General features: G+C 48.2%; 1 protein-coding gene across 1 annotated transcript; it reads right to left on the reverse strand.

Moving 5' to 3' along the window:
• Window positions 1–1432: 1432 nt before the first annotated feature.
• Window positions 1433–11481, reverse strand: LOC141152662 (taste receptor type 2 member 114-like). Its single transcript, XM_073637219.1, has 2 exons — window positions 10607–11481; window positions 1433–1670 (listed from the first exon to the last, which is right to left on the reverse strand). The coding sequence occupies exons 1-2, from the start codon at window positions 11479–11481 to the stop codon at window positions 1433–1435; spliced, it is 1113 nt and encodes a 370-aa protein (XP_073493320.1).
• Window positions 11482–13416: the final 1935 nt, after the last annotated feature.

Consider the following 13416-nt stretch of genomic DNA (forward strand, 5'->3'; position numbering starts at 1 on the left):
TGTAATCCTTCATGGCTTGTCTCTCAGGACCAGAAAGATTATATAGTCTGGACTTGGGTAGTTTAGCTCCGGGAGACAGTTTAATAGGACAGTCATATTCACGATGAGGAGGCAGATCCTGACACTTCTTCTCAGAGAATACATCCTCAAAACCAGACAGGAAAGCAGGTAATGTCTCCATAGAGACTGCAGAAAGGGAAATATTTAAGCAGTTCTCATGACAGTAATCTCCCCATTCAACAATTTCCCTGGATTGCCAATCCACTATCGGATTATGTTTCACCAACCAGGGTAGACCCAGTACAATCAGAATGGGAAGACCCTCCAGGATATAACAAGGAATTACCTCATAATGAAAAGACACAACCCTCAGTCTTATATTATGTACAATTTGAGTCAGAGTCCTCTGTGCAAGTGGCGCTGAGTCGATGGCATAAATAGTAATGGGCTTAGTTAATGTACAGCAACTAAGTCATTGGGTTCTCACAAACCCAGCAACCATACTGACTCCAGCTCCACTGTCTACAAACACAGAAATTTTCTCAGTCCTGCTCTGTAGCACCACCTCTGCCATCAGGACTAACTGAGAACTGTATGTTGAAGCCAAACACTCTCCTTGATTATCCAACTCCATATTTCCAAAGGTTAATTGAGTTTCTTTTTTGCTTCGGAATCGAGGGACAGACCCCAATAAAATGTCCTTTGCTACCACAAAAAAAACACACCCATTTTCTCTAGCAGATTTCAGGGGAAATATGCGACGCTGTAGCTCCCCCTAACTGCATGGATTCCTTAATCTCCCTAGGCACAGGTTCACTCCCAGACCGCCCTCCTGGCAAAGGGGCGTTGCCCCAAAAAGAGGGCTCAGGAGGAGGTGGTCCCACCCATCTATCCTTAAGGTGTCTATCCACGTGTATAGCCAATGACATTACAAAAGAATCGCTGCACTGCTGCCAAATGGTGCTCAAGTAGGGGCCGAACCCGTTGCTATGTAAAAATAACCTTGGCACTCAAAATATATTTCAAAGCAGTGAAAATTTTATTGCAGTCCAAAAGTGGATGTAAAACGTTTCGGTCGTAATGACCTTCATCAGTTAACAATGTTGAAATGTGACTAGGAGTACTGATGTACCATCAGTTAAGCAGGCAATGGTAAGGACCACCTTAAGATGTCTGAGACCTGGCAGGATCCATAACGTGGTGTCCACCGCTACAACAAGCGAGTCTCCTGTTGAAGGCGTAGCAGCCTGGATTCAGCCAAGGAGATTCAGTCAGGATCATCTTAGATGAGGGCCAGAGCCCCGAAAAATCCCTCAACCAACTGGAGAAAAACAGAACCCTGTGGCAAACAGAACGCTCAGGATTGAGGATTTCCTTGCAGCAGTGAGATCGTAATCCCTGCTCAGTGCTCCTCATCTCCAGAGGAGTAAGGTCAAATCTTAAAATATAACTTACAAGCTTCTATAAAGACAAAAAACTTGTCTTTACCTCCTGAAAACCTGTCCGGGAGGGCAATTTTGAGTTCATGCTGGACCAGCCAACCCGCAGAGACTCCAACATTAGGAGTCTGCGGCCGCTGCCCTTGCTGCCGAACTTGTAATCGAAGGTCAGTCACCTCCGGAGACAGCCTCTGAAGCTGCTCTGCCAGCACCGAAACGGCATCCATGAACCTGGAAACAACAGCACAAAAAAAAAAACCACACACAAAAAAAACACAAGAAAAAAAACAAACGGCAGGTTTTTTTTTTTTTATATGGCTGGTGATAATATCACGCAAGGTATGGGAAGGAACCAGCGTACGATGGGGGGGAAAAGGGTGGGAAGCCCAGCAACCAGGGAAAGGCAGAGTAGATTTCACAACACCCTGGCTCCCCTATTGACCCTAAATAGGTTCCTCATCTATCGCTGAGCAGGATACCTAATCCCTGACTGACCCTAGAGTTAGGCCCTAGGTAGGGAGGGGGAAGGGTGAGCACTAGCAAGCCCCACTGCAACTAAAGACAAACAAGGTAAACAGACAGAGACTGGGTGTTATTTAAAGGTCCAGCAAGGGTGTATTAATTAGCAGCAGTAAGTGGAGCTCACTTAGTACAGAGGGACGGCTGTCGCCATCAGGTTGTGGAAATCTTCCCTCTCCATGAGCCTAAAAGGCAACATTTTGAGCGCAAGCAGTCGTGAAATGTGAGAATTTAGTAGTGTGGCATGTGGGGCCCTGGCTGCGTATTTGCGCTTGAGTTCCAAGGACTGGGGTAGGGACAACTGAACGCTGCCCTGGGACAAGGACATGGACGTGGTTGCTGATGGTGCTAGTTGAGAGTGTGCAACGACAGGTGCAGGGCGGGAGGCATCTTCGAATGCAGCATGGACAGGGGATTGGCATGCACGCACAACAGCGGAACAAGCAGTGGTGTCATCTGCAGACACTGTTTCTGGACCTTGACATTCGGTACGTCTAGTCGGATGCTTTGCTGTCATGTGCCTAATCATGCTGGTGGTGGTCATGCTGGTAGTTTTGCTACCCCTGCTGATGCTGGCCTGGTAGATGGTGCAAATGGCCTTTTTGGGGTTATCAGCAGAGTCTTTAAAAAACAGCCAGACTTGGGAAGAGCTAACAGTTGTACTGGCAACTTCCGTCATGCTGGTGTTACGGGAAACGGTTGCCCGCTTTGTGTCTGCGGCCACCACACTGCTTCTTCCTGCCTGCTGTGGTGCTACACCTCATTGCCCCTGTGTGCTGCTGTTCTCGCTCTGCATATCACATTGCCAAGGTTGGGTCAGTGACTTCATTGTCCACCAGCTCGTCTTCCACTTCCGCACCATGGTCCTCCTCCTGTCTGGCAATTGTGTCTCATCATCATCCACCTTTTGCAACAGTAATTGCACTTTCCCACTCTTGCCTTTGACGCGCCCCTGGGCCTGTGTCGCGCTGCGTTGCGCATGCGGGAGCTTACCCGGAGCCGGATCTCTTGAGGGTTGTAGTCTCGTGGCGGTGATCCGGTCCGTGCCCAGGGAGTCAGACTAAGTGGCGCTGTATTAGCGGTAGATGTTGGACGACTACGCCACCCGTTGAGTACAGCTAAGGAGCTGCTGCTGCAGGGCAGTCCGCTGAGGCCGGTGGTAGGATTGTGCAGCGTGATAGTATAACCCCCAACGGGAGGGGTATGGCCTCAGGGCAGCCGACGTGGATGATGGGGGTAGCAGGAACCACTCGGAGACGGTACGGTGTAGTTCAGGGTCTTTACTGGTGACAAAGATAGACCCTCCCGGAGTACTGGCTAGCAATTGGGGCCTGGTCAGTCCTTGAGCAGATGGGATCTCCCCTGGCCAGGCGGAGTTGTAGGCCTCCCAAACTAACTGTACTCTTCTGGCTACCTTGCTAGAGGCGGGTATAAGTAGCCCACGTCCCTGAGTGTACCGTGTGGTGCTCACCCGTATGGCCGGTGACTCGGGGCCTTCTAGTAGCTTCCGCTCCACGACGGCGGTGCTGGTCCCATGCGTGTGACCGTGCCTTCGGGTTTCTTGGCCAGAGGACCTGAAATCCCCTGCCTGACGGATTCTGCTGCTGGGTAGGAGTTAGTCCCCACAGCCTCGGACTCCGGGTCCGGTAAGAAATCTTCTCAGTCAGGGCGAGCTCTGCAGCTGCCAGCCCCTGACTCCTTGTAACACTGCTCCCACAGAGCTCCTGTTGTTTCTTCCCATAGCTGCTTCTCTTCTCGGTCTCTACTTCTGGCATGGCCCAGGAGCTGGGCCCAGCCGGAGCCACAGCTCCCTGTCAGCCCTCCTGGCTGAACTCTCCCTCTGAACTCTCTAACCCTGCCTCAACCCTAGGTTTATATAGGGGAAGTTCTTCCCCTCCCAGGACTGGGCAGGAGGTGTGGCATGCACAGGATTCCTGACCAAGAGACCTCCCACCTGCTCTCAGACATAACATTGCCGTTACTGTGGAAACCAGACCCCTGGGGTGCCACATTCCCCCCTAGTGAAATTTAGTACTCCGGGACTAAACATATTTTTAGAAAAACATAACAAGGTATAAACAATAATAATACAATAAGAAAAACACATAAAGATGGTTACGGCGTGTCCGCAACCGGGTGCAGTCTTTGAAGAAAAGCAAGGTGTCCATTTCACCAAAACAGGGAGACGTAACCAGGTAGGGGTCTGTCCTGCCCCGAGTCCTTAACAGTCTTTAGTCCGTCCTGGGTTACGCTCCAACCATGTACAAAGGATTCCCGGTAAATCCACCAAAGACTCCCATAAATTACTAGAAACACATAATTATTTACAGGATATGGCCGCTCTCAGTCCTCGGCCAGTGGGGATAAGGAATGGCTGCTCACAGTCCTCAGCCTGGTTTAAGATAGGGGCACATGGGGAACAATTCACTAATCCCAACGGGGACCATATTTTAATTAGCAGCAGTCCTTGTACCCTTACGGGTAACTATTTACAGCTCTTTATTCACGCTACTTCCCTTCAGTAGCTATGTCCTCTTTGTGCTCCCTCCTGAGGGTAGTCCTCAGACCCGTCCGGGTCCTCTTGGCTTTCCTCGTATTGGTAGTACTGCAGCTCCTCCTCGGTTAGCTGGGTTAGTATCTCTGCGACAGTCCTCCTCCCAGGTGGCCAGGACTTTACCTCCCTTTGGGCTGCCCCGGTTAATTAGGCCACCAGGATGCTCACTTTTTGCTCCTCTGTGAGGGGGTACACCTGGAAGAGGCTATCCAGCTTTTCTCTAAAGTCATGCAGGGTATGTGACTCCCCTGAGTACTGGGGTAGCCAGGCTGCCCCCGGGATATAGGGCATGGTGAAAGGCATGACCGCAACAGCGGTGGCGCTGGCGGGGGTTGAAGCGGTGAAGCTCTCCTCCGTATCCGACATACTTCTCCCCCCCCAGTGGACCGTGGCCTACCTTGCGATGATCCTCTTCCGTAGGCCGCGGCTCCGCAGTGGATCGTCAGGGTTGAGGATCTTCCGTCGCGCTCCTGTGACATCGGCGTCTGCTGGGCTCCTTCCAGGACCTTACGCAACGTCCGGACGTGAGGCGGGGCTTCAGTTCTCGCGCGCTTTCGGAGTCCACGCCCCTCTTCTTCCCGCGCGGCGTCTTCAAGATGGCGTCCAACGGCGGGAAAACTCCACGGATGGCGGGAAGAAGGCAGAAGATGGCGCCGGATGGCGGGAAAACTTCGCGGATGGCGGGAAGAAGACAGAAGATGGCGCCGGATGGCGGGAATCTTCACCACTGGTAAGTTTGAACAGTCTTTTTCAGGCACGCAGTACCCGGTGGTTGCGGGCACGAAATCCTGCCGACTACGCCAAAAGTTGACGCGCCCCTGGGCCTGTGTCGCGCTGCGTTGCGCATGCGGGAGCTTACCCGGAGCCGGATCTCTTGAGGGTTGTAGTCTCGTGGCGGTGATCCGGTCCGTGCCCAGGGAGTCAGACTAAGTGGCGCTGTATTAGCGGTAGATGTTGGACGACTATGCCACCCGTTGAGTACAGCTAAGGAGCTGCTGCTGCAGGGCAGTCCGCTGAGGCCGGTGGTAGGATTGTGCAGCGTGATAGTATAACCCCCAACGGGAGGGGTATGGCCTCAGGGCAGCCGACGTGGATAATGGGGGTAGCAGGAACCACTCGGAGACGGTACGGTGTAGTTCAGGGTCTTTACTGGTGACAAAGATAGACCCTCCCGGAGTACTGGCTAGCAATTGGGGCCTGGTCAGTCCTTGAGCAGATGGGATCTCCCCTGGCCAGGCGGAGTTGTAGGCCTCCCAAACTAACTGTACTCTTCTGGCTACCTTGCTAGAGGCGGGTATAAGTAGCCCACGTCCCTGAGTGTACCGTGTGGTGCTCACCCGTATGGCCGGTGACTCGGGGCCTTCTAGTAGCTTCCGCTCCACGACGGCGGTGCTGGTCCCATGCGTGTGACCGTGCCTTCGGGTTTCTTGGCCAGAGGACCTGAAATCCCCTGCCTGACGGATTCTGCTGCTGGGTAGGAGTTAGTCCCCACAGCCTCGGACTCCGGGTCCGGTAAGAAATCTTCTCAGTCAGGGCGAGCTCTGCAGCTGCCAGCCCCTGACTCCTTGTAACACTGCTCCCACAGAGCTCCTGTTGTTTCTTCCCATAGCTGCTTCTCTTCTCGGTCTCTACTTCTGGCATGGCCCAGGAGCTGGGCCCAGCCGGAGCCACAGCTCCCTGTCAGCCCTCCTGGCTGAACTCTCCCTCTGAACTCTCTAACCTTGCCTCAACCCTAGGTTTATATAGGGGAAGTTCTTCCCCTCCCAGGACTGGGCAGGAGGTGTGGCATGCACAGGATTCCTGACCAAGAGACCTCCCACCTGCTCTCAGACATAACATTGCCGTTACTGTGGAAACCAGACCCCTGGGGTGCCACACCTTCATGTGACCATGGCTGCTAAAATATTTGGGCATCGCTACACGCATTCTCTTCTTGCCCAGCTTGAAGCTGGCCGGGCGAGAGGCCTGAACCTATAAATGGAAAAGTGAACAGCTATTCAAAGTTTCCAAGTGTGGGATCAGTTGTCTCCAGGCACTCGGCATGATGGGAGGAAGGAGGATCAGGGCGAGAAATATGAGGCTGCTGAGACTTGACCCTGTGGAAGACAAGGTGGTGGCAGACAGGGTCGAATAGAGGGTGGTGGCAAAGTGACTGGAAGAATTATCTGCTATCCAACCAACATCCTTTTGACACTGCTCTGGGTTCAATAGTGGTGTGCTGCGGTCCCCTAGTAATTGGGGCAGGAAGGTCGAGCGACAAGATATAGGTGTTTGTTGTGGCATAGCAGCCAGAGATGCAGATGTGTTATGTGCAGCATGAGACGGTGCATTATCATGCATGAAAATGATCTTGCTGAGGAATGCACGGTTCTTCTTCTTGAACCATGGCAGGAAGTGCTGTTTGAGAAACTCAACATAAATTATGGAGTTCATCTTTACCCCTTCAGGGATCCTAAAGGGGCCGACAATCTCTCTCCCCATGATTCCAGCCCAAAACATTACTCCACCTCCTCCTTGTTGGTGCCGTAGCCGTGTTTACATGGGGTGTCCATCAACCAGCCATCCTCCACTCCATCCATCTGGACCATCGAGCATTGCACGGCACTCATCGGTGAACAAAACAGTTTGATGGTCCAGATGGATGGATTGGGCATAAAAGGGGACAAACTTATGGTGTGACCCCCATGCTCCCCTGACCTCTACCCCATTCAGAACCTCTGGAGCATCATCAAAAGGAGTGTCTATGATGGCGGGAGGCAGTTCACATCTAAGCAACAGCTCTGGGAGGGTATTCTGTCCTCATGCAAAACAATTGAAGCAGAAACCATCCAAAACCTGACAAATTCAATGGACGAGAGAGTTCAGAAGCTCCTTTCCAACAAGGGGTCCTATGTGCAAATGTAACATCACCTAGAATAAAGTTTTGAGGTGAAAACTGGTTGATTTCAGTGTGTAATAACCTGCTAATGCTTATAATTTCACAAATGACCACTTTTTTGTTCGTTATTAAAATGAAAAGGTTGAAAACTCTGCTGTGCATAATAATTTGGAACATGCATTTTGAGTGCAGTTTGAGTGTTTTATTTTTTAAAAAATATCCTGTTATCATCGGCAGTTTATACAAAAACCTTTCAATTGTACTCGAATAGTTATATGACTGGGAAATTACAATGACTGCAATTCACATAGGTAATTTGGAAAAATCTTAGAAAATATTATTTGCATAATAATTTGGAACACAGTGTAATGGCCTGGTATGCCACTAATTGATTCTTTCCTAGCGTGGAGGTTGTCAAATTGCGTGTTTGGCGCCCCCACTCAGCGACAGCTGTCCCTGTCTCTCCCTGTTAATCCCAAGGTATAAAGGTGACTGCCTGGTCTAATACAGAGTTGCTCCTATTTCTAATCAAAGATTACAGGAGATATTGATTGACATTTAAACAAAATCAAAATTGATAGACTTTTCCCTAACTGTGTCTTGTTCATCAGGAGGCCGATGTAAGTACTATAGATTCATAAAACATGGAGCTGCATGATAAATGCTGCTGCAGGATTGATGACACTAAGAGCTATGTCAAAGGCCAGGTTTAAATATCCCCCTTGTTAATGGATAGAGCATTTCCCCACGCCCCTCAGAGAGAGCCTATCCAGGTACCAATGGGCTCCCCTGTCCCCAGGAGATCAAATGCGCATGTCCTGTGTGTAAGTGACGCGCCCCCTAGGTTGTGGGGTACCCAGTGCTGGGCCGGTAGATGCTGGGGGATGTCACAGTGGCGGTGACCCGGTCAGTGACCCAGGGCGGTCAATAAAAAAGGGGTTATTTATAGGGAATTTATAGTGTTTGCATACAGTTCATGACGCCACTTGTGGTATGCGGCTACAGGGAGCCGCCGCTGCGGAGCAGTCCTCTGGAGCTGATGTTACTGCAGCAGGGATGGTGTGGCTCTCCACAGGAAGAGGTTAGCTCCAGGGCAGTGTAGATGTTATAGGTGATGCTGGGCGTTGTAGTGCAGGGATTGATGGCGCAGCAATAATCAGTCCACAACTTAATGGCGGTTTCCTCTTAGCTTTACTGGTGGTGATTAGAAAAGCCGGGACTAGGGTACTGGCTAGAAGTGGAAGTCCGGGCAGCCTGGAAGCAAGTAAAGAATCCTCCCTGCCAGGTGAAGTTGGAGGCCTTCCCTTTCCACTAAACTTTTTGGCCCTGCTTCTTGTAGCTGTGCGGTGGCCCTAGTCCCTGAGTGCAACGTTTCTGTGCTCACTCGTATATCAGGCAGCTCGGGCCTTGCTGGTGCGTCGCTCCCACGTGGCGGTGCTGGACCCTGCGGTGCTGCTGAGCCTCCGGGAGTCTGATGGGGCCAGGAGACCTGCAGTCTCCTGCCCTCCGGTTTCTGCTGCTGGGCCTTCAGTGCCTCACAGCCTTGGACTCCGGTGTCCGGTTCCTCTGTGCTGGTCTTTCTGGGGTGAGCTGAAGCGCAGCTCCAGTCCCCAGCTCCTCTCTCCTCAACGTCCTGACTAGTGTTGAGCCACCCCCGTAGTGTTCGAGTTCGGTTCGGTTCGTCGAACACCCGTGTGTTCGCCGAACTGTTCGTCGAACTGTTCGTCGAACACCTTCGAACACCGTTAAAACCAATGGCAGGCAAACAAAAACACATAGAAACACATAGAAAACACCTTCAAAGGTGTCCAAAAGCTGACAAACTGCTCAGAAGACACAACTAACACATGGAAAAGTGACAAGTACATATAGTCATGAGAAAAGAAAAGAGGTGGAGGAGTAAAAGGAGGGGGAGACACAGACATAGGCATGTCATGCCCTTCTAAAATCCAAAAAGTGAGAAGCCGACACGTTCAGTCCGCTCCTGCCCGTGCCACCTCCGTGTCGCCAGGTTTGTGCCAGAGCCGCGGTGAACCCTGATGGCCAGCCTCCCTCTCCCAATACTGGTGCCTGTCCGCTGGTGGGTCGAGCGAGCCCCCCTGTGGTGGAGGCATCTCTAAGCTTTTTAATTTAAATTGTCTCTCTAATTTGAATGAATACACTTTAAATCCATTTACAAGGATCTATTGGAGGGCAAGTCTCATGCCAGCAGCCGCGTAATTCCAGCTCCAGTAGCGTCCACTAAAGCTGCTGCAGTTAAAAAGCTTTTATAAGGATCGAGCTCGGCTGTCCACCGCAAGGCATCCTACTGCCAGTCCCAGCCTCTATGCCTTGGGGTGCCTCCTGATGCTCTTCACTGAGTATCCCGTGGTCCCGAAGCATTTCCTTTGAAAAAATTAAGTGTCCAAACTACAGGTGGTGTAGCTTGCTTAACAGCCGGGATAATCCGCTGACTAGCAGACACTGCTACTAGGCACAAAGTATTTCCTGGGCTAGATGCAGTTAAAAATTTGTAATTAGATACTCTCGTTGGATGCTGAGAATTTAGGAAACATAAAGAAAAGAGGGGAGAGAGAGGGGAGGAGAAAAAGTACAGGAGTGACTAAGCAGGGGGGGGGTCACAAAAAACATGTATATGACATATGTTCATTGAGCCCCTTCGGGGCCAGGGACTGCATTTCCCCCCCTCCTTTCCATACATGCATTCCCCGGAAGGTCCTTTTCTCGAGAATCTGCCTCTAGAGCTTATTTTAAATAAAAAGAGGCATTACCAAGGTGAGACATATAACGACTGACAGCCTGCTCTCCTCATCTACATGTCTTACGCTTCCCAGAATTCCGTCTCATGCATGGAGCACAGAATGGGCTGGATAGTCTTAATAGTGGTGACGTCACGGAGAGGAGTAGTGGTGGATCCTGTAGAAGGCGGCGATAGTTGAGTATATTAACACACACACTACTCCTTATACACACGTAAACAACGTAGTGATTTTTTAACTTTGGGAATTTAATTAATTCTTCTGATTCATTATCGTTTGATTATTGTTCCAATTACAAATGTTCTATTTTCTGTTCTTCGCTAATTTAAATATAAAGAAGCCGTGTGTCCCACAAGAATAAATGGCATTATAGAGTAGAGGATACATTTCTTTGGATAATTATTGTCTTTAGTTGCCATATTATGCAACAGAACTTCTAGTTAGACAAATATCTAACCAAATAGACTGAAGCTTTTTCTGTAATTTGTTGCTCCCTCGTATTAACATTGGCACACCGAGAATATGAGACATTGCATATATGATAGGAAAGGCGTGACTCCAAAATTGCTTTAAATGCGTAACAATTACGATAGTTAGTAAAGAAAAATAGAAGAGATTAAAAGCGAATAAAGAGATAATGGTTTTCATTACGGTGACATGAGCCTCAAGAATCTCAGATCTAAATTCTCCAATGTTTTCATTTATCTGTCTAATATGTCTACGTAGAGATAAAATTATGTTCAGGGTAGAACTAACAAACAGTAAAAAACACAAAAAACAAAGAACAATGTAAGGTATGAAGAACAGAAAAAGTTCTAAGGCTGAGTGCCCTGGATTCTGTAGAGCATCTGTCGAGTTTAGAAATAGTGTTTGTGTGAACCTCCTTGCGATAGGAGCACTTACAAGTATAGAAGCTGAGACGGATGGAAGAAAGATCCATGGAAACATCTTGGAGAACCTACGCTGAAAATAGATGTAGAGTTTGTGGTTGATGTTCACAATCTTCAGGCAAAAGTGGATGGCGAGAAATGTAGAGAACAACAAAATGCAGAATAATATAGACAGATACAAAATATTAATCAAGAGTGTAACACTTGCGGAAATTGTGAAATATTCTTTTGTGATCACAATGTAGTCATAATTTATTTCAAGGAATCCATAAATAAGGGTAGACAGACTAATTCCGGAGATGAGCTGATCACTTATTTCAAGTCTTTTGTTCTTCATCCAGTCCAGAAAATTCACAACTAATATGAACGTGTATCCGGGAAATGTTATTAAGAGGGAAAGAAATTGTACAATCAACATGATGATATCCAAAAATGATTTCATGTTGTTATCCTATACGAGTAGATTAAACAGAAGGCGATAAACGGCTGAAAGGAACTCTTGTCTCGAAGAAAAGCTTATGTCCTGCAACAAATGTTTCAAAGAGAATATGAAAATGAAATGGAAAGATGCAAAGTAGCCCAATTTGATATACGAAATGCAAATATTTCTCCATCCTTAGATATTTTGATGGCCTTTATATACTTTTAGTAAATTATTTAAATATGCCGATCAAAAAGTTATCATTGTTTTACCAAAGACTTGGAACAACTTTATAAGGCACATTCCCATATCAGATACTAATGGAATCTACATGTTCTTTATTAGAAATGAGAAAAATAAATTCTAAACAAATCAAATTTATATTTCTCAAAATTAGGATTTGTTTCATATGAATTCAGCAAAATGGCAGCTGCAAGGAAAGGTTTACAAAAATAACGCATACTCACCTTTCCCCATTCCCGTGCCTGTCCTTACGGCACCGCTCCCTACCAAGACCTGTCTAGCCTCTATTTTCCTTTGTCGAGTGATTTCCAGTGTCTTCTTTCTTTTGGTGTTCTTTACTCTATGCGAACGTGTTGTGAAGAATGGACTTTGATAGATCCCTGTTATTTAAAAAAAAACTGGTTGCCCAATCACACGTCATTGTCATCCCATTGATTAAAAACACACCAGGCTCTAATTTCGAGAGAGACAGCAAATTGGAAGATTTATCCAGCGATGATATTGTTAATAAAAATTAATTTCTCTTTATTGAGTAAAATTTAAAGATAATCCAGTAGATACAGTCAAAAGCAACTACGATGCACCCTGCATGGCGATCCAGATCGACGCGTTTCGACTCTTTAGGTCTTAGTCATGATCATCAAAGACCAGCATGAAAAGAAGCATTAAAAGCAATAAACCAAATATTACACCCTTTGTGGGTTTTGTATCAACCACAGAGTAAATTCAGTTATCTCAATGCCAGTCACAGTCTATGTATAGTCAATAGTGATGAGCGAGCATTAAAATGCTCGGGTACTCGTTGCTTGGGTCGAGCACATTGGAATACTCGGGTTCTTGACCCGAGCAACGAGCCCAATGTAAGTCTATGGGAAACTCGAGCATTTTTTAGGCAGCTGCCCCCGGCGGTCTGCAGAGGGCCTAAAAATTGCCCAAATCGATGGGAACAGTGCTCAAAGCATTTCTGACTCCCAGGTCACTGCTGTCAACAATGTTGTCAGAGGTATTATGCCACTTTTACGGACTCACAATAAAACATACAAAAACTAATCCAAAATGGATTTTCCTGGGAAATATATTAAGGAACATCCTTTCCAGGGTAATGACTTGTATATAAGGCAAAATAAATAACCAAAACCAAAAATAGTCCTCCACACCTTGGGCTATGTTCACACGTAGCGCTTTTGATGCGTTTTTGCACTTTTGCATTGCTTTCAACAAAGACAAATGCATTCACCAGGAAATATCATTTTAACATTTTACAACCTTATCTGGCCATGTGGTGTGTGACACATCATCAGACACATGCATACAGTGCTGAAAAGACATGGGAACAGCATAGGGAAGACATCTGGAAGCATCTCTGACTCCCAGGTCACTGCCTAAAAGTGTGCCCATCAAAAGTGATCCTTGCGAAGATGCCTCCTGCCATGCAGCTGTCGTTGCAGACTTGCAACAATCACCGTCCACGTCCTTGTCCCACTGCAGCGCTCAGTTGTCCCTACCCCATTCCTTGGAATGCAAGCGCAAGTGTGCAGCCAGCCAACCACCCACCCACCCACAGGCTGCAATACTATATTGCCAAATTCTTGACAGCTGCTTGCACTTGAAATATGGCCTTTTAAGCTCGTGGAGGGGGAAGCTTTTCATAACCTCATGCCGGCGGCGGCCGGGTGTCCATATTCGGTCCCAAGCCGCTACTATATTTCCAGG

Source organism: Phyllobates terribilis, unplaced genomic scaffold (genome assembly GCF_046119375.1).
Source record: "Phyllobates terribilis strain yellow unplaced genomic scaffold, ASM4611937v1 Scaffold_6__1_contigs__length_29720123, whole genome shotgun sequence".
Lineage (NCBI taxonomy): Eukaryota > Metazoa > Chordata > Amphibia > Anura > Dendrobatidae > Phyllobates > Phyllobates terribilis.

What these genes read in the sequence shown, in the direction of transcription:
- LOC141152662 (XM_073637219.1), bottom strand. Translation starts at nt 11,481, where the DNA reads ATGAAATCATTTTTGGATATCATCATGTTGATTGTACAATTTCTTTCC. An exon ending in AAAAAGCTTCAGTCTATTTG is followed by an intron (nt 1,671 to 10,606) that starts GTTAGATATTTG and finishes TGTTGTTTCCAG; the next exon opens with GTTCATGGATGCCGTTTCGG.